Source organism: Mustela nigripes, chromosome 1, assembly GCF_022355385.1.
Source record: "Mustela nigripes isolate SB6536 chromosome 1, MUSNIG.SB6536, whole genome shotgun sequence".
In the NCBI taxonomy this organism is placed as follows: Eukaryota; Metazoa; Chordata; class Mammalia; order Carnivora; family Mustelidae; genus Mustela; species Mustela nigripes.
The window spans coordinates 6,361,080-6,386,097 of NC_081557.1; the positions used below are offsets into that span (position 1 = coordinate 6,361,080).

Here is a 25,018-nt window from a genome sequence, read left to right on the forward strand (position 1 = left end):
CCTGGTTTGAATGGCCCGGAGGGACGGGCTGCACTCTGGTGTCGTGGTGGCAGAGCTCATGGCGAGACCCAGGCCCACTACCCAGCTTCTCACGGCGGGAATGGCAGTGGCTTCCGGGCAGTGGCCAAAAGATCAAGTGAGCCAATGTGGGTGAAACGCAAGGTGCCTGGCACAGAACACGAGCTGTGAGGATGTAGCTGGCCCGATACTAGGTGCCCGACCCAGAAGTGATGTGACCTTTGCGCCCTGTCATTTGGGATCACTGTCTTCCTTCTGTGGTCCTAGCAGGTGCTAGGAAGGGAAGTGGAAACTGGACTACGAGTGACTATGCTGGCCCGGCTGCCACGTCAGGACGCAGGAGCACAGGGCAGGTGGGGCGAGCAGCCCAGGGGTCAGTCGGCAGGCTCTGAGTGCCGAGACCAGGGGCAGGCCACTGCATCTGTGCAGGTCAGAGTCTCGGCTTGACTTGAGGCTCACTGGTAACCGTAAAAGGGGAAAGCTTTGCCTAGAATGCAACAACCGTTTTGATTGATTTCCCTGCGGGTGGAAAAAGAGGTCTATAAGACAAAAAAGCAGAAACTCAGAAAACGATAATTCTTGGATTTTAATAGTTGGAGGGAAAGTTATAAAATAAAACAGACAACACAGAGCATTAGGGCTCCCTCCGATTGCAATAACACAGGGCTACAGAAATGTAAACGAAACAGAGCTTCCAGATAAGGTTATTTTATACTATATAACTTCCAGAATACAGCAGCTCCCAGACACTCTAAAGTAAAATAAAACAGGAGTCTTCCAGAACAATCTATACACAGTCAGAGGGCGGTCGGAGAAAGCACCTTCCCCTCAGTCTGGGGCTGGTTCTGCCCAGGGGCCCGGCCGGCCCAGCGCGCCGCACTCTTCGGACCTCTTTCTAGTTTGCCTTCCCCTTCTTTGGCAGGCCAGCTCCAGCCCTGCCCTCTCTCCTTTTCGACCCACACCCCTTCTCCTGTTTTTTAGCAGGAAACCCAGCCACACCATTAGAGCCTGGTGGCCGATTTCCTCCAGTCGAGCCAACCAGTTCTGGGATGGCTTGTTCCTCACGCGCTCGTAACCCAGCCATGTGAAAAAGTCAGAAAGTAGGCCTCAAACATCTAATGCTGCCCTCCCGAGGGGCCTCTGATGGGGCCCAATTTTTCGCTGCTGCCCTAGGTTTGTTCACTCCACCCAGGAAGGGCAGGCCTTGCAGCCTGGTCCTGTTCTCTTCTCAGTGTCCCAGACAGTGGACTCTGGGGATCAAGGACTCACCACCCCACAGGCCTTCCTCCTACAGCTGCCACTGGACAAACTCTTGGCCTCCACAACGGTGAGTTGTTCCAAAAAAGGTCCATTCTTAGGAGGCAAACAGGCTCTTGGTAACCCCCAAGCAGGCTTTGAAAGGATGTAGGAGGGAAGCAGAGCCCCCCGGGGGAGGGGGAGTAGCCAACGCAGTGCGTTACCCCAGCAGATGGGTAGCCCCCAGGCAGGACTGGAGGAAGGTCTTTGGTGAGATATCTTGGGAGGTACAAGGCTTGGGAGTGGCTTAGGGAAGCCCCCCACCTGCCCCCAGAGCCAAGGCACAGAGGAGGTATGAAATGTCCAGGATAAATAGAACTGCATGGAGAGGGAACAAAGCCAGCTCCATCCTCTCTTAAAAATAGCCACCATTGGCACCAAAAATATATTAATATCTGTACATGTGTCAAAAAAAAAAGGAAATAAAACTTCCTTGGCACCTTGTTGTCGGTTTCCTAAAAATGAGGTGATGTGTGGAAAGGCCTCCTGTGTGTGCAGGAGCATCCGTGGCTGTGCACAGTGTATGCACCGCCCCGAGGGAAGGGCCAAGGCCCCCATGGCCCTGAGCTTTAGGCACACTGCAGGGCAGGCGGGCGCCAGCTCCCCCAGCACCCTGCTTTGCCCAGCTGCTCTCAGCCCCTGCTCTTCCCTCCGCTGCCCAGGGGGGAGCTTGTGGCCCCTGACCCATGCTCCGCGCTCCAGAGCAGCATGGCCGCCGAGCATCCCCATCCGTCCTCTGGGAAGGAAGTCTTCTCACTGCAGGCGGGCTGCTTCACGGGGAAGGCACCCTGGGCCTCGCCCACATTGGTCCGGGCTCAGAGTGGCCTCTGCCCCTCAGACAAAAACGCAAACGTGAGCAGAGCTCAGCGCCAGGCCTGAGTGGACATGTGAGCCGCAGGGGGCTCTAGGCCCGGTCACCGCCAGGCAGGGGGCAGGCGACCCGGGCCGGGCGGGGCCGCTCAGAGGTGGTGGTTGCTCTGGAGCAGGGAGGTGACGGTGTTCTGCAGGGCTACGGCCACCTTCTTGGAGGTCTTGCGCAGCAGTGGGCTGTCGGGGTGGTGCTCCTTCAGGTGCAGGACGTGGCCCTCCTGGCTCTCAGACGTGCAGCCGCACTCCTCGCACACGTACAGCTTGGCCCGCCGCTCCTTGTACGCGTACTTCTGCTGCACGCCGTGGATCTTCTTGAGATGGGACTCCAGCGAGCAGCGCTGCGTGAAGGCCTTGTCGCATAGGCTGCATTTGTAGGGCCGCACACCTGCGGGGAGGGGCGCATGGGGGTCAGCGAGCCGACGGCAAGCCCGTGGGCCCCTTCCCTGACGTGGAGAGGCCAGGCCACCTGACTCTGGGCGGGAGGAGCGGAGGACGCCGGCCCCATCTCCAGCTCCCTGAGGGACCGATCCATGAGCCACGGGGGGCTTCTGCCCTGAGCTCCAGGACGCCCCCTCCCAGGCCGTGGATCTCCCCTCCCCCGCCGGGCAGGGCCTCCCAGGGGCTCTTCTCACCGGTGTGGGTGCGGACGTGCCTCTTCAGGTCGAACGTGTCGTTGAAGCCTTTCCCGCAGTAGGTGCACAGGTGCCTCTTGACGTCGTTGTGACACTTCATGTGGCGGTTCAGCATGCGCTGGTAGGTGAAGGCCTTCTGGCAGATGTGGCAGGTGAAGAGGTCTCCACTGGGACTGTCCCCCACGGTCACCTATGGGCGAGGATGGGGTTTGCGACAGCCGTCCGGAGCGTGGGCTGCATGGGGGCATGCCATGGCCCAGGGACAGCCAAGCTCGCCCTCCAGAGGCCGCACCTCTGTGCCGCTGCCTCACAGATCAGCGCGGGAGGGGCCGGAAGGAGACTTTGGGTCCATGGTCAGGCTGCTGCCGGCTTCCCCAACCCCCGGCCGCCCGGCCCCTTTGCCCTCTCTAGAGACCTGCAACAAGCTCCCTGTACGAACGGCTGGTCACCACCACCTGTCAGGAAGGCTCCCGCCTCGGGGCTCAAAGCCACTGTTCTGCACCTGTGCCCTCTGTTCGCCTCCTCTGAGGTGGGACCAAGGACGACCAGGACACGGCCTCTGGGGCCGCCACCGCTCAGAGCCTGGAGCCCAGCCCCCTGCTTGTACAGAGCCAGGCCCGTCGCGGTGTGAGGGGAGGCCCCTTGCCATCCTCACGACCCTCTTACTTAGACACCTTCTTCGTTTCTTTTGTCACTACGGAAAATCTCAGATCTTGTCAGACACGGAGATGAGCACCGTGACTACAGTGACCATCATGTAGCATTTAGGGCCGGTCTTGTCTTCTCCTTCCATCGCAGCCTAGCCCTTGGCCCTGGATCATTTGGAAGCAAATCCTGGCCACCCTCTGCCCCTCAGAGAGGATGCAGCTCCGAGTGACAGCCGTGCCTTTCCGGCCGCGTGGCCCGCACAGGGAGATGTGGTCTCCATCCTCCACTCTATTACCGTCCAGAGGCTGCTTGTGCTCTGTGGCCCTGTTGTGACCCCTCCTCCTGCCACCCCGTGCCACCCATCCGCTCCTCCTCGACCGCTTCAGGCCCCAGGGAAAGGCCCTCTGTTGCCGGCCAGCTAAGACCTTTCAAGACCCACTCCTCGGGTGCACCTGTCATCCTGTGCCCTCTGCCCTCTCTCCATGCCCTTCCTACCAACCGGGGTCCAGTGGATGACAGGAAGGCCCACAGGGGCTCAGGGCCACTGTGCTGGCTCCCTGGCCACCTGACCAGCTGTGTCTGGGTGCTTTCCCTCTAGTTACAACATGCACTTGGCCTACATGGGGAAGAGAAGGAGGAAGGGCCTTCTGGTGCCAGCTTTCTTCAGTGCTTTGGCACAGAGAACAGGGCTACAAGAACCCTTCCACTAGATCGCTGCTGGCAGGTGCTTCGAGAGCCTAGACCTTTCAGGAACTCGGGCCCGGCCAGGGACAGCCTCACTGGCTGCATGCTCCTTGAAAGCGGGGGCATTTCTACTGCCTCCTGCCCTCCTTACGGTTCCCACCACTGAGGCTGAGTGCAGCGGGCGGCTCCCCTGGCTTTGCCCTCGATGCGAGGCCTCAGAGGCCAACGGGGACAGAAGTGGCACACTTGGGGGAGAGGGAAACTGCAGGGCACCTGCCTCAAGGGACAGTGAACCACAAGGTGGACTCCAGAGTTCACTCTGGGCGCAGCACAGCACGGAGGGGAAGCCAGGAGAAGGGGCGGAGCTGGGCTCCTGTCCCCCACTTTTCCTAGGGCTTGCAAAGAGTTGGCTCCCTTTAAGGCCAGAACAAACCGAAGCAACTCCTAGAACAGACTCCCAAGGGTGAAATATCTCTGAGGCCCTGCTGCTTCTTCCCAAAGTACGACGCTGTCGCTTTAGACCTACTTTTCTTCTTTTCCGCCCCAACCTGTGCCCTGCTGGGTCCGCTTCTCAGCAAAAACCCAGGCCCAGATCCAAGGCCAGCCTCTGCCTGGGTCTCACTGTACCCGGTCTGGTGGGCCAGACACAGGTCTGTAGACACGCTCCCGGTCCTCGGAGACGGTATGAGACTCAGTACCTTCATTTTGGTGCGCAGAAAGCCGTGGTCTCTGCTCTGGGGCTCTGCCAAACGATTCATGTCTTCGGAGGGCAGCTGGGCTACCACGCAGGGCCCTGGGGCCACACCATAGCTGGAGTCCCGAAGGCTCATGTCCAAAACCAGGGGGCACGACGGGGGCTCAGCCACCGATGGCTCTGGCTCCCGGTAGGGCTGTGGGGGGCAAAAGCCCAGACTGACTGCAAAGAGAAGAAGAGCCAGGTGAGGGGTCTGGCAGGGACAACAGGATTCAGGCGTCTCTCCGGACAGCTGCCGGGCAGTGGGCTGGCTGGGCCCGGGAGCCTCCACCTTGGCAGGGCAGGCTGTCCCCAGCCCGTCCTCGCTGCCCCTCCCTCCTGCCCCATTAAGGTCATTACAGGGGACGCTCGCCGAGCACCACAGCCCACAGGCCTGCCTGCTGAGTAATTTGTGTCTTAGCGGAACTGGGAGGACCGAACCTGCCCCGCCAATTATCCCTCCAAAGCTGTCCGCCTGGCCCACCTGGGCCAGTCCCTCTGGATTCCAGGTCTCATCCGTGCTCCTGCGTGGACAAGGGGGCACCACTGGAGGCCCTGGGTCCGGGGATTCATCCCTGGCCCCTGGCCTGGGCCGACCTGGGCTGCTTCTACAGGCCGATTTAGCGGCTGGCCTGGGGGGAGCGGGTGGTCCTCGGGGCGGGCTGGGGTCTGCTGCTGCAGCTCTGCAGGGCTCTAGGCTCGCCGCTCCCGCCGGCCAAGCGCGGCAGGCAAACAGGACAGGTGAGGGGGAGCAGGGAGGAGGTCAGGCGGCAGCAGGTGGACGCCGCGGGACGGTCTCCCGGGCGCCGTGCCCAGCTCTTATGCAAGCCTGCCCCACAGCGGGGACCGCTTGCTCGCCATAGCACAGCGAGGGCTGGGCTCCCAGCCTCCGCCCTCCAAGGCACCGATACCTGGCAGCCCTCGGTGGCGGCCGCTCCCTGCCAGGGACAGCTCACACTGAACGGGGCCAGAGAGGCTTGGCCCCCCCGTGGCGGAGCACGGAGGAGGAGGCGCCGCCTGAGCCACACGGAGGGGACCAAAGAGGGACCAGACTAGCTAATGTTTTAATGTATCAGTCTTCTCCTTCCCCGAAAGGCTAAACTCTGTACACTTGACCTTTTAACTGGGTAGGGCTTAAGGGCACAGAGTCCCACCCCCACCATCAAAAATCCGAATGTAACTTCTGGCTGCCCCAGAACGTCAACTGCCCAGAAGCCTTATCGAGAACAGAAACAGTAGGGGAACACACGTTTTGCATGTTCTATGTGTCATAAGGATAAGGAGAGTAAAGAAAAGTGTTGTGAAGAAAATCCTAAGAAAGAGAAGACACATTCCCAGCCCTGGGCTGTATTTACGGAAAGGACCCAATGTCTGAGCAGCCCCTGCCGTGTGGTTCAAGCCCGTCTTGTAGTGCGAGGATCTGCTGTCCCTAAACGCCATAAGCCAGGAACATTTTCTAAGCTTCGAAAGGATAAATCAAGAGGGGCATAGGAAGGAAAGGATGAGGGTGCTTCTAGAAGACGGATGTAGGAGACCCAGTGTAGGTCTCAGACCAGCGGACAAGGCCCAGCACACCCCCTGGCCCAGGAGCTGCTGAGACAGAGAGACCTCGGGACTCAGGGAGGGGCGGCCCCAGGACAGGGGGCGCTGCAGGTAGAAGACAAGGAAGGCCCAGGAGCTACTAATGCAGGAAGCGCGAATATGAAAGCACCGAAGAAGTTTCGGGAGAGGCCCTGGCTCTCGCCCCCTCAAAACACAACAAAGGTCTGACAAGGGAAGAATGCGCCTGCCTGCCGCCCAGAACCCGTTCTGCTGGCACTGGCGTCCGTCTGTCCGGGGGACTTTAATGAGCCACCTCATTCCGGGTGTTGATTCACCAGTGCCTGGCCCCGGCCCGGCCTCTGAGCTGGCACGGCGCCTCCCTCGGAACCCTGGGAGGCTGGCTGGGGGGGGGGGGGCGGGGGGGGGGGGGGGGCAAGCTCTCGGGGTCCCTCCGGCCTCCCCACAGTGACGGCGGTCTGCACACCGGGCGGGGGCTGTCAGAGTGCTGGCGGCTTCTGAGGCCGCTTTACCGGCCACTGGAGAGAGATCTTGGCCGAGAATTCAAAGCTGAATGACAATTTCCATTTCTCAATCCAGGTAGAGACCCACAGGAAGCTCTACCCCCTTCTGTCTTTCAGTATCAGAGAGCCTGAGCGAAGCTCCTGGAAGTGGGAGCCAGGCCACAGCAGCCGCCCAGGCAACGGCGGAGGGAGGAGTGACAGCAGGTGAGGGCTTACCAGTCTGTGCTCAGAGGGAGCTGTCGCTCTGGGCTCCCCCTGGCTCCACTGAGGGGGTGGCGGTCTACACCCCGCTCTGCCCGAGCCAGGGGCAGCGGGGCTTGGACGGCCGCCATAGGGTGCCAGGGTGGGGATGTTTGCCTCGGCCCCGCCCGCCAAACCTGTCCTCCCGCCACCCCCGGGAGCACACCCTGCCGCTGCCGCACGCACACAGAGTGCTCATCGGCGTGCCGCTCCTGTCCCTGGGTGTCACTGGGTGTCACTGGGTGGCACCTGGCGGCAGGAGGCAGGAAGCAGAACTGGTCGGGCCCTGCTTGTGCTGCTCTCTGTCCCCTAATTAGATGTTTCCGGCAAGGCGGCTGTGGCGACTCATCGCCCGCCCACAGCTGCGGAGTGTGGCGGGGCCAGACCAGCTGGGCCGTCTCCCCACTTACTCCCGCAGGGCCTCACGGGCTCCCCTTCTGTTGGCCCCCCGCTCACCTCTGTGGGGTGATGCGGAGGGCCCAGGGGGCCCAGGGCAGCTTTCCAGCCAAGGGCCAGCTCCCCAACTCCTCGTCCTCAGCAAGTCCCCTCTCTCAAGCCTGTCCCTACCCCAGACTGCATGCTGCTGGCCGCACGCTGGCCAGAGGGCCAGGTCCTACCCCACGCCAGGCTTCCGGTCAGGGCTGTTCTCTAAGGAGAGCAGGTGAGGCACATGTGAGGATGCCTGATCCCCGACCCTGGAGGGAGGTTTCGGGGGGGCGGTGCTGGGGTTGACCTGGTGGGTGGGTAGAGGGGGGTGGGTTGTGACTCAGCTCCGAATCAGGAGGGACCATGTATCAGCAAGACCCACGCTGGTGTGAGCTGGCCTTGCCCCCTTATCAGGAGAGGCAGGGGTTCCCCGTGCCCCTCTGCCCCCCGCCCCTGCAGGCCAGGTAGCAGTGCCGGAAAGGCAGTGAGGGCCAGCCAACTGGTAGAGATGGGCAGCCCTGGAAACAACGGGCCTGTGCCCCAGCCTGTGGCTTTCATCCTGTGAGTGCCAAGTGTCTCTCAGGCAATCTCTTTTTCCCCTTTCCCAATTGCCTTTCAAAGTCGACACTGGGCCCCTCAGCGCCGGGCACCTCGGCCCTGGTGCCAGGGTGGGCAGCCCTGACCCGCTGCGGGCTGTGCCTCCCTTTGCCGCCCCCCCCCACCCCACTCTTCCAGCCAGCACGGGGACGGGCACCTCTGTGGGACTCCGAATGTGTTGCAAGTGACCATCAACAGTGGCCACCCTCGCTCTAGTCTTCCCTGTGCCCAGAGGACTTGCCTCACCTGCTTTCTTTCTGGGACAAACGGTCTGGCAGGAGTCTGTCTTGGGTCACCCCAGCCGAGAGTAAAGAGCTTGGCAGCTTAGGGGACAGCGCCCCACAGGGCAGGCAGGAGCCCCATCTAGGCCACTGCCCAGGCCCAAGTTGCTCTTCCATCCCCACTCACTGGGTGGCTTTCTGCGCTCCCAGCCTTGCGGCCTGGAGACGATAGCAGGCCTTTCCTTCCTTGCCAGCATTTCCCAGGAATTAGAAGAATGACCCTCACTCGAGGCCGGATCTCCCCCGCAGCCCTCAGTCCCTCCCACCGAACACACGTACTCTGGGGCCCAGAGCGGACTGAGAAGCCGGTCCGCCTCGGCCTGGACAGTGAGCAGCCAGGCTCCTGGCCTGCCTCGTCAGCTCCGGGCTCAGCACCTCCCATCTCCCCTGCCTCGGCCTGGCTGCCTCCCTGGGGTGGGAGGGTGCTGGTGAACTGGGGAGACAGATTGCAGAGGCCCCAATGACAGGAAGGGGGTGCAGGGGGGCCTAGAAGGGGCCCTGGGATGCCCATATCTGGGAGCAGGGCATTGTGGCTTCCAGGCTGCTCCTAGGCTCATCTGCCTTCAAGCACCTTCCTGACTTTCCACTGTGGCTCAGCAAGGGCTTGGGGTACGGGGCTTCATCCCTGTTTCCCCGGCTTCCCTTTCAGTCCAAGAGATGGAATTTAGTGGGTACCAGTGCTTCCTTCTTGAGAAGCCAGCATCACTCCCTGTTCTATTGCTAGAGCAAGGGAGAAACGCCTTGGGACAGGAGGGCAGGGCGTGAAGGGCTCAGGCTGGGCTCTTGGGCCGAGAGGTAACTGCGGCCTCCCTTCCTCTATGACCTCACAGCCCCCTGTGCCCACTTCTGGGCTTTTCCCCTTGGCTTTGGAAGGGGGAGTGAAGCCAGGAAAAGGTTCTACCCTGGGGATGGGAACTTCTAGAATCGTGCCTCAGGGAGAGAGGCTAGAGTGCCGGATACCGGTGCCCTGAGCCTTCAGCCTCCCAGGGGCTCTCTGATGCCTTTAGGGTCTCCGAGGGTCGGGCAGGAAGGTCAGACCTCAAAGGCTTCCCTGTTCCCCAGCTCCCGCAGGGCCTCTCCCAATGGGACCGGGGTCAATGCTTAGCTGGTCACAACGTGCTGAGCCTGTGAGGTGGGCTGAAGGAAACGTGCCCAGCCGGCTCCTGGGGTCATGGTCGGCTAGTGATGGAATGGCTCAGCCAGGGGACAAGCCACCACAAAACACACTCCCCCCTCTCCAGCCATCTGAGGCACCCAAGCGTGGCCCGAGAACATTCCCTTTCTCATTTCCAAAACCTGTGGGAAAACTCTCCAGTGGGCCACATGGCTTCTAGAAGCTAAATTAAGTGCTTTGCCTTCTACCCCTTGCTTCACCCCACAGGACTCACCCTCCCCAGAACGACGAGGGCAGACGCTCACCTGTGCCCTCCAGGTTTAGACCCGGACCCAACCATCTGGGCCGATCCTGTCTCGAGAGAGGCCTGCACAGCTCCCTGCTCTGGACACCAACAGCAGGTGGCACAGACCACCCGGAAGCCCTCCTCGGCCATCCCCTGTAGGGACAGCCCCTCACACTGCTCCCGCAAGGGCCACCAGAACTCTGGTGGGGAAAGTCACCAGGATGCAAGGAAGTCAATGATTTGAACAAACGGAATTTCTTTGTCCTTTGTAAAAGTCAACACATGATCTGTTACTGATTGGGATGTGAAATAAAACTAAAAATAACAGCACACTGAGTCTCCCGCAAGGCTCAGCTCACCTTTAACACAGTCCAAGTTCAGTTTATCAGATCCGAAGGCGCAGCTAAGCAGCAAGACAAACACAGGTGAGGGAGGAGGCAGGAGCGAAGAAGGGGGCTCCGTTCCTCTCCGGCCCTTCTTGGGGGGGGGACACCCCAACGCCACCCCGCCTGCCAGGAACTTGGTCAGGCAGGAAACTATACACAGAATCCTGGGCCCACACCCCAATCCACCTCAGGTGAGCTGCGTTTTGGCCTCAGTGTCCCCTTGTTTTAAGGAGGCTCTAGAAGCAGCGCCAAAGCCCTTGAGATAACCTGTGAAACATCTCAGCAGTGTCACAGGCCATTGGCTCCTGGCCCGTCAGGTCACAGAGATCTCACCACTACACCCACTGTCTCCACCAGTTTATGCTAGGAGAGAAACTGAGGCAGGAGCTGGTACAGGGCCCCTCACGGCCCTCATTTCACCACTCTCCTGCAAGGCCCTGGGCGGTGCCAGGGAGCCCGGAGATCAAGGGTCAAAGTCGGTTGGTTAATTACAACCCCTGCCCCCCACCTCCACCTCCCTTGGAGGCGCTGGGCTGGGTGTGCAGCGCGGGGGGGGGGGGGGGGGGCGCCCCACCCGCACGGCGAGGGGAGGGGGAGTTCGGAAGGAAGCTGCCTTTCTCCCGACCAAAGATTTTCTTGGGGGTGGAGGAGGATAGAATGCACCAAAGTGTTCTCAGGACTTCCAGAGGAAGATGCCACTGGAGAGGGAAACAACTCGGGTTACTCATTCAAAGGCTCGGACGCTGTCAAGGCGTCCTCCAAAAACAGGCTGGGCGCACCAGCGGCGGCGGGGGGGCTGGGCTCGTGAAAAGCACTGTCCGTCCGCTCAGCTGCGTCCTCTGCAAGTATGTCCCGGGCAAGGAGGCGCGTTTCTGCCGGCGGTGAGACCCGATCCCAACCTGGTCCCCAGGACAAGCGGGGCGTAGCCAGGAACCGTCCCCACGGATCTCCGTGCACTCCGCGGGGCGGCCGGCGGGTAACCCTTGGCGGCCAGACCCCCACCACGACCTTCTGGCCACCGGAGTGTGGGAAAGACGGAGAGATCCAGGAAGGCGGCTTAAACGAGTTTTCTCTTACATTTTGCACAAATTGCGGCTGAAGCTCCAGTTCGCTCCCTGCCCCCCGAGGTGGCATCGCTCCAGTGCCCTCCTCCCGCCTCATAAAAGTCCCCGCTTTCTGGATTTACGACGTGAGAGTGGAGGGTCGCCGGAGCGGTGACACACCCCGTTGCCTCCCCTGCGCCGCGGCTCGGGCCGGTGGAGGGGAGGGCGGACCCGCGCGGACCCGCGCGCCACGGACCCGCCCGCCCCCGGCCCAGCCGCGGGGTCTGGGAACTGCCCTCGCCCCCTCCCGCCGGCCCCCGCCCCCAGCCGGCGCCTCCGCCGCCTCCCCTCCCCCCTCCTCTCCCCTCCCCCCGCGCCCCGGGCTAACGGGGCCGCGGCCGCTTAAACATTAAATCGGGCGCCCCGGCTGCGCCCGCCCGCCCGCCCGGCTCCGCGCCGCTGCGCCCCGCACGCACGCCGCCCGGACGGCCCCCTGCCCCGGCCCCTCGGGCGCCGCAGGCTCGGGGGAGCGGCGGGCCGCGCCTCACCTGGCACGTAGATCTCGCCGCGCTCCTCGTCGGGGAGCTCGCTCCAGTTCCTCTTGCACGTGGAGACGCACGGCTTCTTCACCAGGAACGCGCGGGGCATCTTCGAACCCTCTTCGCCCGGCGCCGTCCGCTTCCGCAACTACAGCCGGGAGCCGTCCCACCTGTCCCGGGCCGAGCCGCGGGGCCGGGGAGGGGAGGGGGCGGTTCGGGGAACGAGGCGCCAAGGGCCCCCCACGTTCTGCGGGGAGACCGTGCCCGGGACGGCGCGCGCGCCCGCCTCCCACTCCGCGGGGCGGTTGCCGCCCTCCGTGCCGGCCGAGGCCCCTGCTGCCAGGTGCACCGCGCGGCCGGGGAAGCGGCAGGTAAGCGTCTCCCGGCTCGACTGGCGTCCCCCGCGGCTGCTCGGGAAGTCTTAAAGTGCGAGCCGGACGGACGGGTTCACGCTTTATTGGCTCGCGGCGGTGTGTGTTGGTGGCTGGGGCGGGGTGGGGGGGTGATCTGAGCTAATTAGCTTGGAGCGTCCCGGGGAGCGACGGCGCATGCGTTGGGAAATAACGGTGACAACCCACCTATTTGTTACCTGTCGAACCGGTTTCCATTCCGCTGCCGGTGAGGTGGCCTCGCGGCCTGGGCGGGGTGGCCGGGCGGGGGCGGAGGGGGGGGGGTGCCCGGCGCGGGGCACCCAGCACCCGGCTGCCCCGCCGGCCCGGCCGCGGTCCGCTCGCCGGGGAACCCACCCCACCCCAGCCGGGAGCGCTAGCTAGTGCTTCGCGAACGGAAGCTTCGGAGTTTCGGGGGGAGCCGAGGAGGGAAGGGGGCAACGTTATGTGCACCCGCGCTCGCACGCTCTGCGGGGGATGACATGAAACTCGCCCAACGGGGCCCGGCCCGGGGAGGCGCGCCCCGGGGCGCCCGGGGAGGCGCGAAGCCGTCGGGCGGGAACGGGCGGTCCCGCCCACACTTGTTGAACCGGGCCTGGACCCAGGCGGCCCGGATCCCGAAGGCCCGGCTGAGCAATTCGTGGTTCAGACAAGTGGTATTTGCTGGGCTCCGGCTCCGTGCGGGCAGGCACGCGAGGCTCCAGGAGCGCGTAGGCCGGTGGGCGGGCCCGCGGGGACCACGCGGCCACTGTACCAAGCGGAGAGTGCCCGCGGAGAGCCGGTGGCCGGTCCCCGTCCCAGCCCGCTTTCTGGCCAGGGAAGGGAGGAGGGCTTCGTGGAGGAAGGGGCGTTTAAACCTCTCCGAGTCCACTGAGATCCGTAAGACCTTAGCGCCTTTGTTGCTGGGGCTCACACTCCCGCAAACACCTCATTCCTGGTCCCAAAGAGCCAGATTTCAGGTGCCCAACCTACTTTGCCTGGTTTCAGCCCCTGCAAGGCAGAGGGCTCTTGTCTGCTTCCGGCAAAAGCCCACCCTCGGCTGAGGGTCAGCCTGGGACACACACCCTCCCCTATACCCCCACCCCCAACCGTTCAACAGACTCTGTCCAGCCCCCAGGTTTAGCTGGAGGGAGGCCCACCCCGGGAGTGCTTGTTGCTTTCCAAGTTACTGTGACACTTTGGGCTTCTCTTACCAGCTGGCGTCCTGGGGTCAGGAATGGGACCCCTTCCTCTTTTTAGCTCTCTGTCTACCCCATATAAAATAAACATCTCAGGATCTCTACCACACATACACCTTTTCCATGTGTTAAATATTTGCTGGAACAGATTAAGAGGAAATGAGTCTGATAAATGAATTCGCACAATTCCAAAAGTCAGGAGTCAAAGGGGAGCAGAAGCCTGGCTGCCGACTTTGGGGCAGGCCCTCTACATTCCACCCCCCATAGGTGGTCCAGGAGCCCCTGAAGGTGGGCGGGGAGAGTGTGCACTTCAGGAACAGGTGGCTTCCTCCTTCACTCCCTCCTGGGGCTTGTGACTTTGGCCAAAGGCCTTTCCTTTCCAGCCTGTTTCCTAGTCTATCACCTGGGCATCCTGTCACCTACCTCCCGGGGTCACTGTGGGCTCTGGCAGCGGGCGCTGCTCGTTGCCCCTTCCTCTCCTAGGACTCTGCCTTCGCGCACCCCAAACATACTTTGTCACCCCTCCCTTATTACCTGCACCCTTTGGTTCAACTGGCGGGAAGTGAGCACCTTACCTTTTGAATAAATCCTGGAGAAACATTTTCCAACAGTGTGTCTAGGAAGTAGATTTAGCCAATTAAGTCAACAAATATTTATTGAGCATTTCGGCTGTGCCAGACCCTGCCCAGGGCTTGTTACACAGTAGGTGCTTAGTGGAAACTAAGTCTTCACAGATGACCTCGGACACAAGAAGCACAGTCTTTCTTGTTGGGGGGAGGAGGTTAGTAAGGAACAACTCAACTGTCTCCACTTGTGGAAAGAATGTCACACAGTGTCAGGAGGGATAGTCACCCATGCTATCTGCTGCAGTATCTCTGGTATCCAGTATCCACCGCTGTACCTGGCACAGAGTGGGTTATGGATAAATACTTGTTGCAAGAAAGAATATCTCTTTTTCTTGACTCGTGTGACCCATTCAGCTTTTCATGTTCCAACTTTTGGTAGAGGTAACGGATACAAAGCAAACTGATTAGAAGGAAAGCAACAGGGCAGGTTCAGTGACCGAAGGCAACTGACGCAGGCTGTCAGGGAGGGAGAGATGGAGAGAGCCGTAGGGACGGTGCAAAACGTGGCCGTCTAAAGCGGCACGAATAATCATGTCATTTGAACAAAGAAGCCCAGTGTGGCCACATCCGTCCATTTTCGAAAAGAAGCCAAAAACCCAGGTTTGTATGTAAAATCGACCAATTTTTTAAAGTTGGCTCAAAAAAATTTTTTTTAAGATCTTATTTATTTATTTGACAGAGTGAGAGACAGCGAGAGACAAGCAGGGGGAGGGGGAGAGGGAGAAGCAGAGCTCTGGCAGAGCAGGGAGCCCGATGCAGGGCTCGATTCCAGAATCCTGGGATCGTGACTCAAGCCAAAGGCAGACCCTTAATGACTGAACCACCCAGGCTCCCCTCAAAAAAAAAAAAAAATCTTTAAAAAAAACCCCATGGAACACGTCAAAGAAAATACCATGGCAGGTCAGATTTGCCCCATAGGCTGCTGGTGTGTAGTCTGTGGTTCCTGAGCCGCCCTAGAATGAGACAATGTGCATGAACTTGGATAAACACCGAGCTAACCTGTGAACTCCATGAGGGCAGGCTCCTTCTGCTCCGTCCACACAGTGTCAGATGTCATTCATTCACTCCTTCCTTCAGTCAACAAATATCGAACACCCACCATTTGCTTGGCACTGATGATTCTGTGGTGCCAGGCAGACAGAGAAAGAAGGAAAGAAGAAAGTGCGATGCATGACTTCGGCGATGGGATAGTCACAGGTGGGGGTGTTGAGGTCTGAACAAGAGGTAGGGGCTGGCTGGGCGAGCCGGCGGGAGAGCCAGATCCCCAGAAGGACACCTGGGGCCCCAGAGTAGGAGTGAGGCTAGTGTCATGAGATGAAACAAAAGACGAGGTGGGATTGGGAGGGGAAGGCAGGTGTGGGAACTGAGGTTGAAGAGGCGGCTGTGCCATGTCGCATGAGGCTCCGTATGGTGCGAAGCTGTGGTAGAATGGAGTACTAGAGAGACTGGTAAGGACGCTACGATCCGAGCAGGGCTGTGATGGTGGCCTTGGCGATCTGCAAAGGGAGCCATGAGCTCTGATTCTAGGTGTTCTGAGTGGACCTCTCTTGTTGGCATAGTGTTGGGACAGGAGAGTGAAGGAAGGCAGAACTCCAGCAAGCAAGCCAGGACGGTGCTCCCCGAAAAGTCGAGGCTGGCTCCCGCCTTGAATGCTGGGCTCCCAGCCTGAGAAGCCTAGAAAGAGCTGGGGCAGGAGTTAGATGGAGAAGGTCTTGAACTACCCCTTCCTGTTCCCAGACAAGGCTCAGCAGGGAAGCCGGGAGAGGGTAGAGGCAGGGCAGGGACTGGGAAGTAGGGAGGTTGAAGGGCTCCCAGGAGATGAGATGTGCGGTGAGATCACTTGGGTGCCCCAGACTTTCAGTCTCTGGGGACTCGAGGCAAGCCACCTAACCTGTCAGGACCTCAGTTTATACATCTGTAAAGTGGGGCTCCTACTTCCAGCTCTGTTCCTCAGAGAGGTCAAGAGATGTTGATTTGCTTTTGCCGGAAGTCTAGCAGCCTTTGGAAATAGACTCATCATGCAGGCTGATGGTTCCACGGCCACCAAGGCCTCTGTGTGGCTCACATAGTGGCCTTTCCAGCGCCAGGTAACAATAGCCTCGGGGAGGCAGCCAGGCCCCTGAGCAACCATGAGTGCTGTCAGGACACCGACCCCTTCACCTCTGCAGAGTTCCTGCCCGTGGGCCTCCCAACTGTCCCGATGTCCAGGTGGGCAGAAGGCTCCCTCGACCGGAGCTGGGGGGTGCAGGGGGCAGTCGCCAGAGGAGGAGCATTTCTGGGCCATCTGGAGCCTCTGGAGCTGTGCAGGGAGAAGCCAAAAGTTCCTGCTAGAGAAGGCCAAGGACCCAGGTGAGGCTCTCCACGGTGGCTGCGCATCTGGCCTGCCAGACTTGATTCCCTCCTCAGTTCCCATGGCCTTCCCCACCGCGGAGACTGGAACCAAGTACTCAGGGCCAAAGCCTGGGGTCATCTGTCCCCCCTCTTCCGTCACCCTAACATCTACCCACCGCTGAGTCCCAGGGGTGCCCAAATCAGCCGCATATGCCCACACCTCCATCCACAGCTGCCACCATGGGCCAAGGCCACAGAAAGCCCCTTCCCCCCAACCCAGCCAGCTGTCTCCCCCCAGCCCAAGACCTCCCGTGGCTCCCATGGCAGCTGGAATAACATCTTGGGGGCTTGATGCACTCTGGCCCCTCCCGACCTCCCAACCGCTGGCTTCACCATTCCTGCTGGTTCTGCGCGCGCCAGCACGCCGGGTGCCCGCCATCCTCCCGGCGGGCCAGAGCCTGGTCCTGTTCCGACCTCTCCTCCACTGTGCCTCCTCCCAGGTGGCTTTTCTCCACCCGATGACTGCTTACCTCTTGTCATTCAGGTTTCAGCCAAGTGTCCCCCACCCCCACCGCCTCACCCATTACCCCGTCCTGTTTTCCTGGCAGCATCTTTTCCTTTGTGAAGTTTTTATTTGTCCTGTTTGTTTGTTGTCCCCCTCCCGCGTCTTGTGTTCTGTATATAAGGGACCGCTTTTCTTTTAACACCATTTTAGTAGTTTTATTTAGATACAATTCATAGACCATAAAACCCACCTTTTCAGAGTATACACTTCAGGAGATTTGGTATCTTCACAGAGTTGTGCAGCCATCACCACGGTCTTCCAGAACATTCTCATCACCCCAGAAGAAACGCTGTACACATGAGCAGTCACTCCCCATTTCTCTCTTCCCCAAGCTCCTGGCATCCATTACTCTGCTCTCTACGGATTTGCCTATTGAGGTGTTCTTTTTAAGACATCTCTGTATCCCCAGGGAGCACCCAGTGCTGAGAAGATGGGTTGGCCATGTCCTCATTTTACAGATGAGAAAACTGAGGCTCAGGACCCCTCAGAAAACTGACTTTCCCTTTTCCAAGCCTTGTGTCTATCTCCCAGGAGCTGGGCTACACCTTGGAGGCTGGAAACTCAGCAGAAAGAGAAGGAATGAGGTGTGAACTTCAAGTGGGGGAGTTCGCTGCTCCGCTACCTGGCTGCAGCCCACACCTGGGCCCTCTTGGCTGGGGGGTCGCTTTCCCCGGCGGGCCCGCTGACTGCAGACTTGGAATGATCGTGCGCAGTGCTGACGGGCTGAGCTTAACTCTCTGCCTGGCCTGTGCCAGGGACAGGCCAGTGCCGCCATCCTAGAGGGGAACAGGGCAGGGACATCTGGGCAGGCAGGTAAGGGGAAAGCCCATCCCAGGACCTGGACACCCTCCGAGGGCTGAGGGTAGCTGATGTGGAAGGAAGGCATCAGGGGCGGTAGGGGGCTGTTGCTGAGGTCCAGCCTCTACCTCTTAGGGGTTCTAGGACTTGGGGCAAGTGACTGCACTTCTCCGGGCCTTGGTTTTCTCATCTGGGCATGGTAGCCATCCCCGGGTACCCCAGGGTGGCTGTGAGCCTGGGAGTCGTGTGCATGCACCCACCACATCGGGAACCACACACAGGTTCCCTCCATCCAGACCCCTGGCCCTAAGAAGCCAAAGCTCAGAAACGCTGCTGAAGGTCAGAGGCTAAATGCGGGCCAAAGCCAGTGGCAGACTTCCTGACCCTTTGAAGCCTGTCTCCCCAACTGTAAAAAGAGGTTTAATAATCATTCCTCTCTCCCTGTGAGTGGTGAGGTCTAGGGGCCTGTGGTTATCAGCACCCTCTGGGCCCCAGACAGGGAAACCAGACAGGCTCCTTGTTACCCCCAAGCTGCCTTCCCTCCCAGGGCTGCTCTCATCCTGGCCTCTTTCATCTTAGGTTTAATTAGCCGGGCTGCCCCACCCCACAGTCTCTTGGGCGGGAGTCAGCACTCCCATTTTATAGATGGGGAAACTGAGGCACCTAGAGGGAAGTGGTTTGGGGCTGCCGCCTGTGAGTCAACTATGGAGCCAGAGCCAGAGTTGGGACCGGGCTTTCCAGCTGGACCTGTCCCTCGGGGCGGGTCCCTGTCTCCATCCCCCTGGCATCCCTGGCACCACCGGCGCCCAGAGAGCCTCTTTTCCACCTCCCCTCTGGTGGGCAGCAGGACGGGTGGGGAGGGGCCTGCGGAGCCTGGAGAAAGGAGAGAAACGAGTTGGCAGCAGCCAGAACATGGGGGCTCAGGTCTGTTTCATCTTCAAAGCTGGCTAATTAGAGCTAAAGGCTTTACTGTAGCCTGTGGGGCCTGGACGCCGGCAGTTCTGGGCCACGGAAGCCAGCGGTCAATGGGGCATCCGCCCTTGCGGTTCCGGGCCCAGGAGACACTGCTCTGGGAGCTACAGGCGACCCCCGAGTGTGGCCAAACAGCTCCGATCCTGCCCTCTGGAATTCCAAGAGTGCTGGATTGGTGCACTGCTTGGCCCGAGGTCTTTAGTGGCGAAGTCTCCGTTTCCAGGTCCGTGCCAGGCCTGCCGCGAGCCCTGTGATCCACCCGGCCCTGCCACTCTGCACGTCGGCATCCCGTTGTTTTCCGGCTTCCTCCAGGATTATGGCCTTGCCCTGCCAGCTTTACCCTGGCTAGGCTGCCGCAGCCCTTGCCGACTGTCAGCTATTGGTATGGCCTAAGGCAAAGGTCAGCAGCTTCCGCCCGCGGTGACCCCGGCGCCGGCTCCGCGCCCCCAAGCCCAGCCGGGGGGCGGGGGGGGGGGGTTGGCCGGGGCCGGCGTCGGAGAAGCGAAGCCAAGCCCGGAGGCGCCCGCCCGACCGGTTCGGCCGGGGCAGCGAGGAGCACTTCCTGCGGGCGCTCTGGGACCGCACCTTGCACACCCCCCAGCGGACACCCTGGGAGCCCGGAGACCCGCACCCCACGCCCTCCGCAGGGTGCGGAGAGCCCGGACGCCGGCAGGTGGGCAAGGGGGGACGTGCTGGTGGCCATCCTCGCGGGCGCGGCGGGCCCGGGCTGTCGGAAGGCTCTGGGATCGCGGCCCCCGCCCGGACCGAACCCCGGTATCCGGGAGCCTGGGCCCACCCAGCTCCACCGCCTCTGCCCGGGCCTGAGGCGGTTTCGGGGAAGGGGGGCCCCGCACGCAGCGGGACAGTTACTCAGCCCCAGCGAAACCGGCGAGTCGGCACCTGCTGGCGGGGCGGGAGGGGAGGCGGTGGCCCCGTTACGGCCCCGCCCCGCCGCCCACGCGCCGCGCGCCCCGCCCCGCCGCGCGCCGCCGCCCGGAAGGAGCCGGCCGGCCCGAGCGCCCGCGGCGGCTGAGTCAGGCGCGGTGAGAGCGGCCGGCCCGTTACCGCGGGCGCCGGGGGCCGGGGCGGCGCTGTGGTTTCGGTGCGGGCAGCGGGCGGGCGGCGTAATGAGCTCTCGGCACGCACCGGGCGCCGGCGGCCCTGCCCCGCGGGGACCCTTGGTTGCCCGCTCCGGCGTCGCCCCCGAGACCTCTCGGTTTTATCTCGGGGTTCGGGCACGGGGTCCCCCGCTGGCGTCTGCGCGTGGCAGGGGGCGGCTGGGATTTGCGAGGCGGCCCTGGGGTGACGGCGGCCCCTTCGGGGTGCGTGCAGGTGCTCGCGCGCCCTCTGGCGGCCGCGGGCCTGACCTTCCTTCGCTTCTTCGCAGGGACCTGGGTGCGGCACCATGGGACCCCCGAGCCGGGAAACCTGGGCCCAGCGCCTGGGCGCCTTCCGGGCCAGCCCGTCCGCCTTCATGGCCGGTCCCGAGGGTGAGGATCTGGGTCGTGACCTGTTGATCGAACTGAGAAGTGAGAAGCTGAGCGAACAGACCAAGGTAGGCCCTGCGTGCATCCCCCCGCCCTGGGCCATCTGGTCACCTCAGCACCCCCGCGCTCGAACCACATTTTCGTGATTCCCACCTAAATCTCCCATCCCCAGGTTTCCTTGCTGGCTCTGAGCTTGGAGTACCCAGCCCAGCTGTGGCCGGACGCCGCTGCAGCCGAGGCAGCGGCCACCTCGTTGTTGGACACCCTGGTCCTTCTGCCCCCACGGCCCTCAGCCCTGCGGCGGCCCCTGCTGCTGGCGGCCACCACAGTCCTGGCGGCCGGAGACGCGCTGGGCCCCACCTCGGGAGCCTCCCGCCGGCTCCTGCCACTACTTCTTGGCTTGGCTTCGGGCCGCGATCTGGGGCGAGGCTTTGGCCCCGCCTCGGAGCAGCGCCCCCTGCAGGCCACGGCGTGTGAGTGCCTGCGGGAGCTGGAGAGCTGCAAGCCTGGGCTGCTGGGGGACTGCCTGGGGCTGCTGCGGCGCCTGCTGGGGCAGGAAGGCCCGGTCCAGCCGCTCAGCCTGCTGCTGGCACTCGCTCTGCGCAACGCCTTGGTGATACGGGCCAAGGCCAAGGCCGGACTGCAGGGCCTGCTCGTGGCCGGAGATGCGCCCACCCCAGGTGGTCCCTGGAACTGGGCACTAGCTGAGGAGGGGGGTGCCCACCCGCAGCCCCAGGCACCCAGCTGGCCGGCAGCCGAGGACGAGGAGTGTGGCCTTAAAGTGCTGGAGCCCAGTCCTGAGGAGGCCCGGGAGCTGCGGGCTGCTGTGGCCCAGCTTCTGGACTCCTCCTACCTACTCACTCCTGTGGCTCAGGCCCAGCTTCTGTGGCTTCTGGGCTGGGCTCTGCGGGGTCTCCGGGGACAGCCGCCAGTGCTCTTCAAGCCACAGTTGGTACGGCTGCTGGGCACGGCCCAGCTGGCACTCCTGCATGCGGTGCTGGCACTCAAGGCGGCCTTTGGCGAAGCCCTGTTCACAGCCCAGGATGAGGCCTTGCTGCTCCGCAGGCTCACCTTGGCCGCCCAGCACCCCGCCCTGCCCCTACCCGCCCACCTCTTTTACCTGCACTGTCTGCTGAGCTTCCCTGAGAACTGCCCTCTAGGCCCTGCTGGGGAGGAGGCCGCCCCCCTGCTGCTGGGGCCTCGGCTGGGCCGCAGCCTCCTGCCCAGTCTCCTCCATGACCCGATGGCTCTCCTGGCCCGCCTGCACCTGCTGTGCCTGCTCTGTGCCGAAGATGAAGAAGAGGAGAAAGGCCAGGGCTGGAGCCCCCAGCGTTACCTAGGGGAGCTGCTGGCTGGCCTGCGCCAGAGGGCAGCCTTGGATGGGGGCCCCCGGGCCTTGGCTGCTCTCTGCTTCCAGGCCTCCTACCTGGTCGATCGCTGCCTAGCCACGCAACCTCTGGTGCTGACGCCCTTGACCCACGGGCTGGCCGAGCTATACCGAGCCCGGCCTGCGCTGGCTCCCCATTTTGTGGATCTCTTGGATAGGGTGGGCCCCGAGCTAGGGGAGCCCCTGAGAGCGGTGCTGCGGCAGGAGGTGGTGTCCAGAGCCGGCAGAGACGAGGCCCTTCGTTGGCACCTGAAGATACTGGCGAAAGTGGCCGACGGGAATGCTCCAAGTGCCACCCTAGGCTTCCTGCGAGCTGCGGCGGCCCACTGCACAGACTGGGGCCTCCAGCAGGCTCTGCTGCGGGTCTGCCGGACCTTGATGCAGGCGGGTGTCCGGGAAGGCCTGGCCGACTTGCTGCAGGCACTGGCCAGGCAGCTGGAGGACCCTGATGGACGGGACCATGCCCGGCTCTACTACATCCTCCTGGCCCACCTGGCGGGGCCTAAGCTAGGGGTGGCCCTGGGCCCCTCTCTGGCCGCACCGGCACTGACCTCCTCGCTGGTGGCCGAGAACCAGGGCTTTGCCGCCGTGCTGATGGTGCAGGAGGCCCCGGCCCCGATTCGGCTAAGTGTGGGGCCCCGCAGAGCAGCGGGCCCGGGCCCGGTGCTGCAGCTCCAGGTGGAGGTGCTGGAGCCCGTGTTCTCTCTCGAGCTGCGCTTCCGCGTGCAAGGCCAGCTGTACGCGCCGCTGGACGCGGTCCACGTGCCCTGCCTGCGCCCGGGCCGCCCCTGCAGCCCTCTGCTCCTGCCGCTGCAGCCCCGGCTCCCGGCTCCCACGCAGCTGAGCGTGCGCGCCCTGTACGCCACCCCCGCCGGCCTCACGTGCCACGCCCACCTGCCGCCCGTGCCCGTGAACTTCGAGGACCTTTTCCTGCCTTTCCCCCAGGCCCCCGACGACGGGGACAAGCAGGGCTTCTTTGAGGAGCTCTGGGACTCCTGCCTGCCAAAGGGCGCCGAGAGTCGCCTCTGGTGCCCTCTTGGGCCGCAGGGGCTGGAGGCCTTGGTGTCCCGCCACCTGGAGCCCTTTGTGGTGGTGGCCCAGCCCCCCACCAGCTACCATGTGGCCATCCGCCTGCCCCCAGACTCGAGGCTGCTGCTGCGACTGGAGGCGGCCCAGGCCGGCGGAGTGCCTGTGGCCCTGCGCACGGACCACTGGGCTGTGCTGCCTCTGGCCGGGGACTACCTCCGTGGGCTCTCAGCCGCTGGCTGAACCCGGAGACTAGGCCAGACCCTGGGACAGTCTTGCTCAGGGGGGGCCCTGCGGGCCAGAACACAGTCCTGTGACTCCTTTCTTAAGAAAAAAAAAGGGGGGGGGGTAGAAAAGAAAAGAAAAGGAAAAACCAAACATATTCACTAATGACCTTCACGGGTGTGTTTCCTTTTGAGCCCTGGCTGGGGGCATGCTCAGGGGGTTTGGGGGAGGAGAGGCTCCAGGAAAACCTTCAGAGAAGGAAGCGCTGCCCTGCTGGGCAAATGGGAGCAAAAGCCTCCCTGTCTCTGCTTCCCAAACAGGGTCAGGCCCCGCTTGGAAGCCATGCAGTAACTGGGGAATGTGGGAGCCGGCTTTGGGCCTCCTCCAAGCTTTGCGGGGTCCCTGCCCCGGGGAGCTCAGCCTAGCTAAGATGTCTGACCAAAGGACAGAAACAGAGGAGGTTGCAGTGGTCCGGTGGCCCCTCCCGGGGTTGGAGGGGGTCCCCATGCCACGTTGACTGGAACCAGCTCAAGGAAGGGCTGGTCAGTATAGTTCGGGAGCCGAGAGACAGAGAGAGAGAGAGGCTCCAAGCTGTGGGCTACAACGAAGCTGACTTTTCCTCCCCCCAACCCCACCTGAGGACCTAAGAATCTTCTAGGTTAGACAAACTCGTTCCCCTTGGCCTTTTTCCAAATATGTGAGATACCTCGGCTTCAAATGTATTGCAAAGCTGCTCTGCTAACCAGGCACCGCGCTGGTATTTTCCACAGACCATGCCTCCCGCCATGCTTGCAACAGCTCAGCAGGGCCCCACAGATGAGGAAATTTGTAGGCCAGAGGGGTTAAATGATTTTCCTGTGGTCACCCAGCTGGTTAGTAATCGTGTTTTGTCACCTCGGAGCAGGTTTCCATAACCGCACCGTCAGAAGCGAGAACTGCACGGGCGGGAGGACCACAGAGGCCTGGGCCAGCCCTCAGGAGGCTGCCGGAGCGACAGTAGGAAGTGCTGGACCCCAGAAGGACCAGGGGCTTGGGGCCTAACTGCCGTGGTCCCTGCCTCTCGGGCTCCCCAGTCCCGCCCTCTGGATTGTGGCAGGACCAGAGGGAGAGCAGGGCCTGGGACAAGCGGGGCTCTTCCAGGTCAGGTCAGGAGGTGCCAAGTTTGAGGCACGGTAGTCAGCTGTGGGAGCTGAGCCAGCCACAGCCGATCGGGAAGGGGCTGGCTCCAGGACACAAGCTTGTCCAGCTGTTTGCGGCAGAAAGGGGTTGCGGATACCCGTGTCCCAGGTGGCTGGGAAGGCTCAAGGAGGGGCCGCTGGGAGCCAGCCCCCAGCCCCGGAGCCAGCCCCCAGCCCCGGCACCGCCGGGTTCCAGAGCCCGCTGCCCCTGCTGGAGTCTGACTTCTCTCAGCACCAGGGCGGGACCGGACGTCAGCAGGCGGATGGGCCTTCCAGCAGGGCCTCCTGACCCCCACGACTCCTGCGTCTGGCACCCGATAGAAAGGCTGAGCCCCTGAAGCTGCGCAGCGGCCTTGGCCTGGTCTCCTCCATCCACGTCCTTCAGACGGTTTCCCGTGAGTGGGCTGTATGTCTCCCACAGACCTCCAGCACAGGGGAGTCCGGAAAATCTGCCTGTTCTCTTTTTGCCCTCAGCCGCAGGATGTAGGGTTAATCCTTAGCCAAAGATGGAGATCACTGGCCTGTGTAAGGACTCACTAGCCATCCATGCATCTGCCCAATTCTCCAGTGCTGGGCCCCAGAGGCCCCCGACTCCCCGACCCTGCCACACATCTGTCATGGTGGGTGTCATAGATGTCCCCTCCTTGTGTCTATGTGACAGTTTCCCTGGGATACACACTCCTAGGAATTGTTGAATCATAAGGCATGGATGGGCTTGACTTGACTAAGAGGTGTCTCCGCCTGCTCGCAGTATGCCTCGGAAGGTAGGGATGGACATGAGTGAACCAGCCCACGCCATCCACCGCCGTCCACCCCTTGGCACACGCCCATCCATATACACCCCAGCTCACACTTCAACTTCTCGAAGGTCCTAGCAACACCAGCCTGCTCCCACGACAACCTCTCCTACAACCAAGATTTCTTCCCCAAAAGGAAACCCCAATTTCCAGCAGCCGCTGGCCACCCGTCTGGACATTAGCGATGTTCGCCAGTTGCTGGT

The 25,018-nt window shown here is 62.2% G+C and overlaps 2 protein-coding genes across 5 annotated transcripts; one reads left to right on the forward strand and one right to left on the reverse strand.

Annotated features, from left to right (window-relative positions):
- Positions 1 to 585: 585 nt before the first annotated feature.
- Positions 586 to 11,972, reverse strand: OVOL1 (ovo like transcriptional repressor 1). 2 transcript variants are annotated; one of them, XM_059401506.1, is made up of 4 exons: positions 11,866 to 11,972; positions 4,847 to 5,064; positions 2,817 to 3,006; positions 586 to 2,569 (listed from the first exon to the last, which is right to left on the reverse strand). In XM_059401506.1, the coding sequence occupies exons 1-4, from the start codon at positions 11,963 to 11,965 to the stop codon at positions 2,274 to 2,276; spliced, it is 804 nt and encodes a 267-aa protein (XP_059257489.1). In that variant the 5' UTR covers positions 11,966 to 11,972; the 3' UTR covers positions 586 to 2,273. The 2 variants fall into 2 exon arrangements, with proteins under 2 accessions (XP_059257489.1, XP_059257494.1); XM_059401511.1 differs by lacking the exon at positions 11,866 to 11,972 and adding an exon at positions 5,366 to 5,617.
- Positions 11,973 to 12,137: 165 nt separating this feature from the next.
- On the forward strand, positions 12,138 to 22,983 carry AP5B1 (adaptor related protein complex 5 subunit beta 1). Of its 3 annotated transcripts, XM_059401381.1 has the most exons (4): positions 12,138 to 12,227; positions 18,939 to 19,388; positions 20,103 to 20,270; positions 20,375 to 22,983. In XM_059401381.1, the coding sequence occupies exons 3-4, from the start codon at positions 20,121 to 20,123 to the stop codon at positions 22,856 to 22,858; spliced, it is 2,634 nt and encodes an 877-aa protein (XP_059257364.1). In that variant the 5' UTR covers positions 12,138 to 12,227; positions 18,939 to 19,388; positions 20,103 to 20,120; the 3' UTR covers positions 22,859 to 22,983. The 3 variants fall into 3 exon arrangements, with proteins under 3 accessions (XP_059257364.1, XP_059257372.1, XP_059257382.1); XM_059401389.1 differs by lacking the exons at positions 12,138 to 12,227; positions 18,939 to 19,388 and adding an exon at positions 19,701 to 19,758; XM_059401399.1 differs by lacking the exons at positions 12,138 to 12,227; positions 18,939 to 19,388 and adding an exon at positions 19,740 to 19,817.
- The last annotated feature ends 2,035 nt before the right edge of the window (positions 22,984 to 25,018 follow it).

Coding starts and splice junctions, on each gene's coding strand:
- OVOL1 (XM_059401506.1), bottom strand. CDS start 11,965: ATGCCCCGCGCGTTCCTGGTGAAGAAGCCGTGCGTCTCCACGTGCAAG. Junction 5,065..11,865: donor CGGCGAGATCTACGTGCCAG/GTGAGGCGCGGC, acceptor TTCTCTTTGCAG/TCAGTCTGGGCTTTTGCCCC. Junction 3,007..4,846: donor TTCTGCGCACCAAAATGAAG/GTACTGAGTCTC, acceptor CCTCGCCCATAG/GTGACCGTGGGGGACAGTCC.
- AP5B1 (XM_059401381.1), top strand. CDS start 20,121: ATGGGACCCCCGAGCCGGGAAACCTGGGCCCAGCGCCTGGGCGCCTTC. Junction 20,271..20,374: donor AGCTGAGCGAACAGACCAAG/GTAGGCCCTGCG, acceptor TCCCATCCCCAG/GTTTCCTTGCTGGCTCTGAG.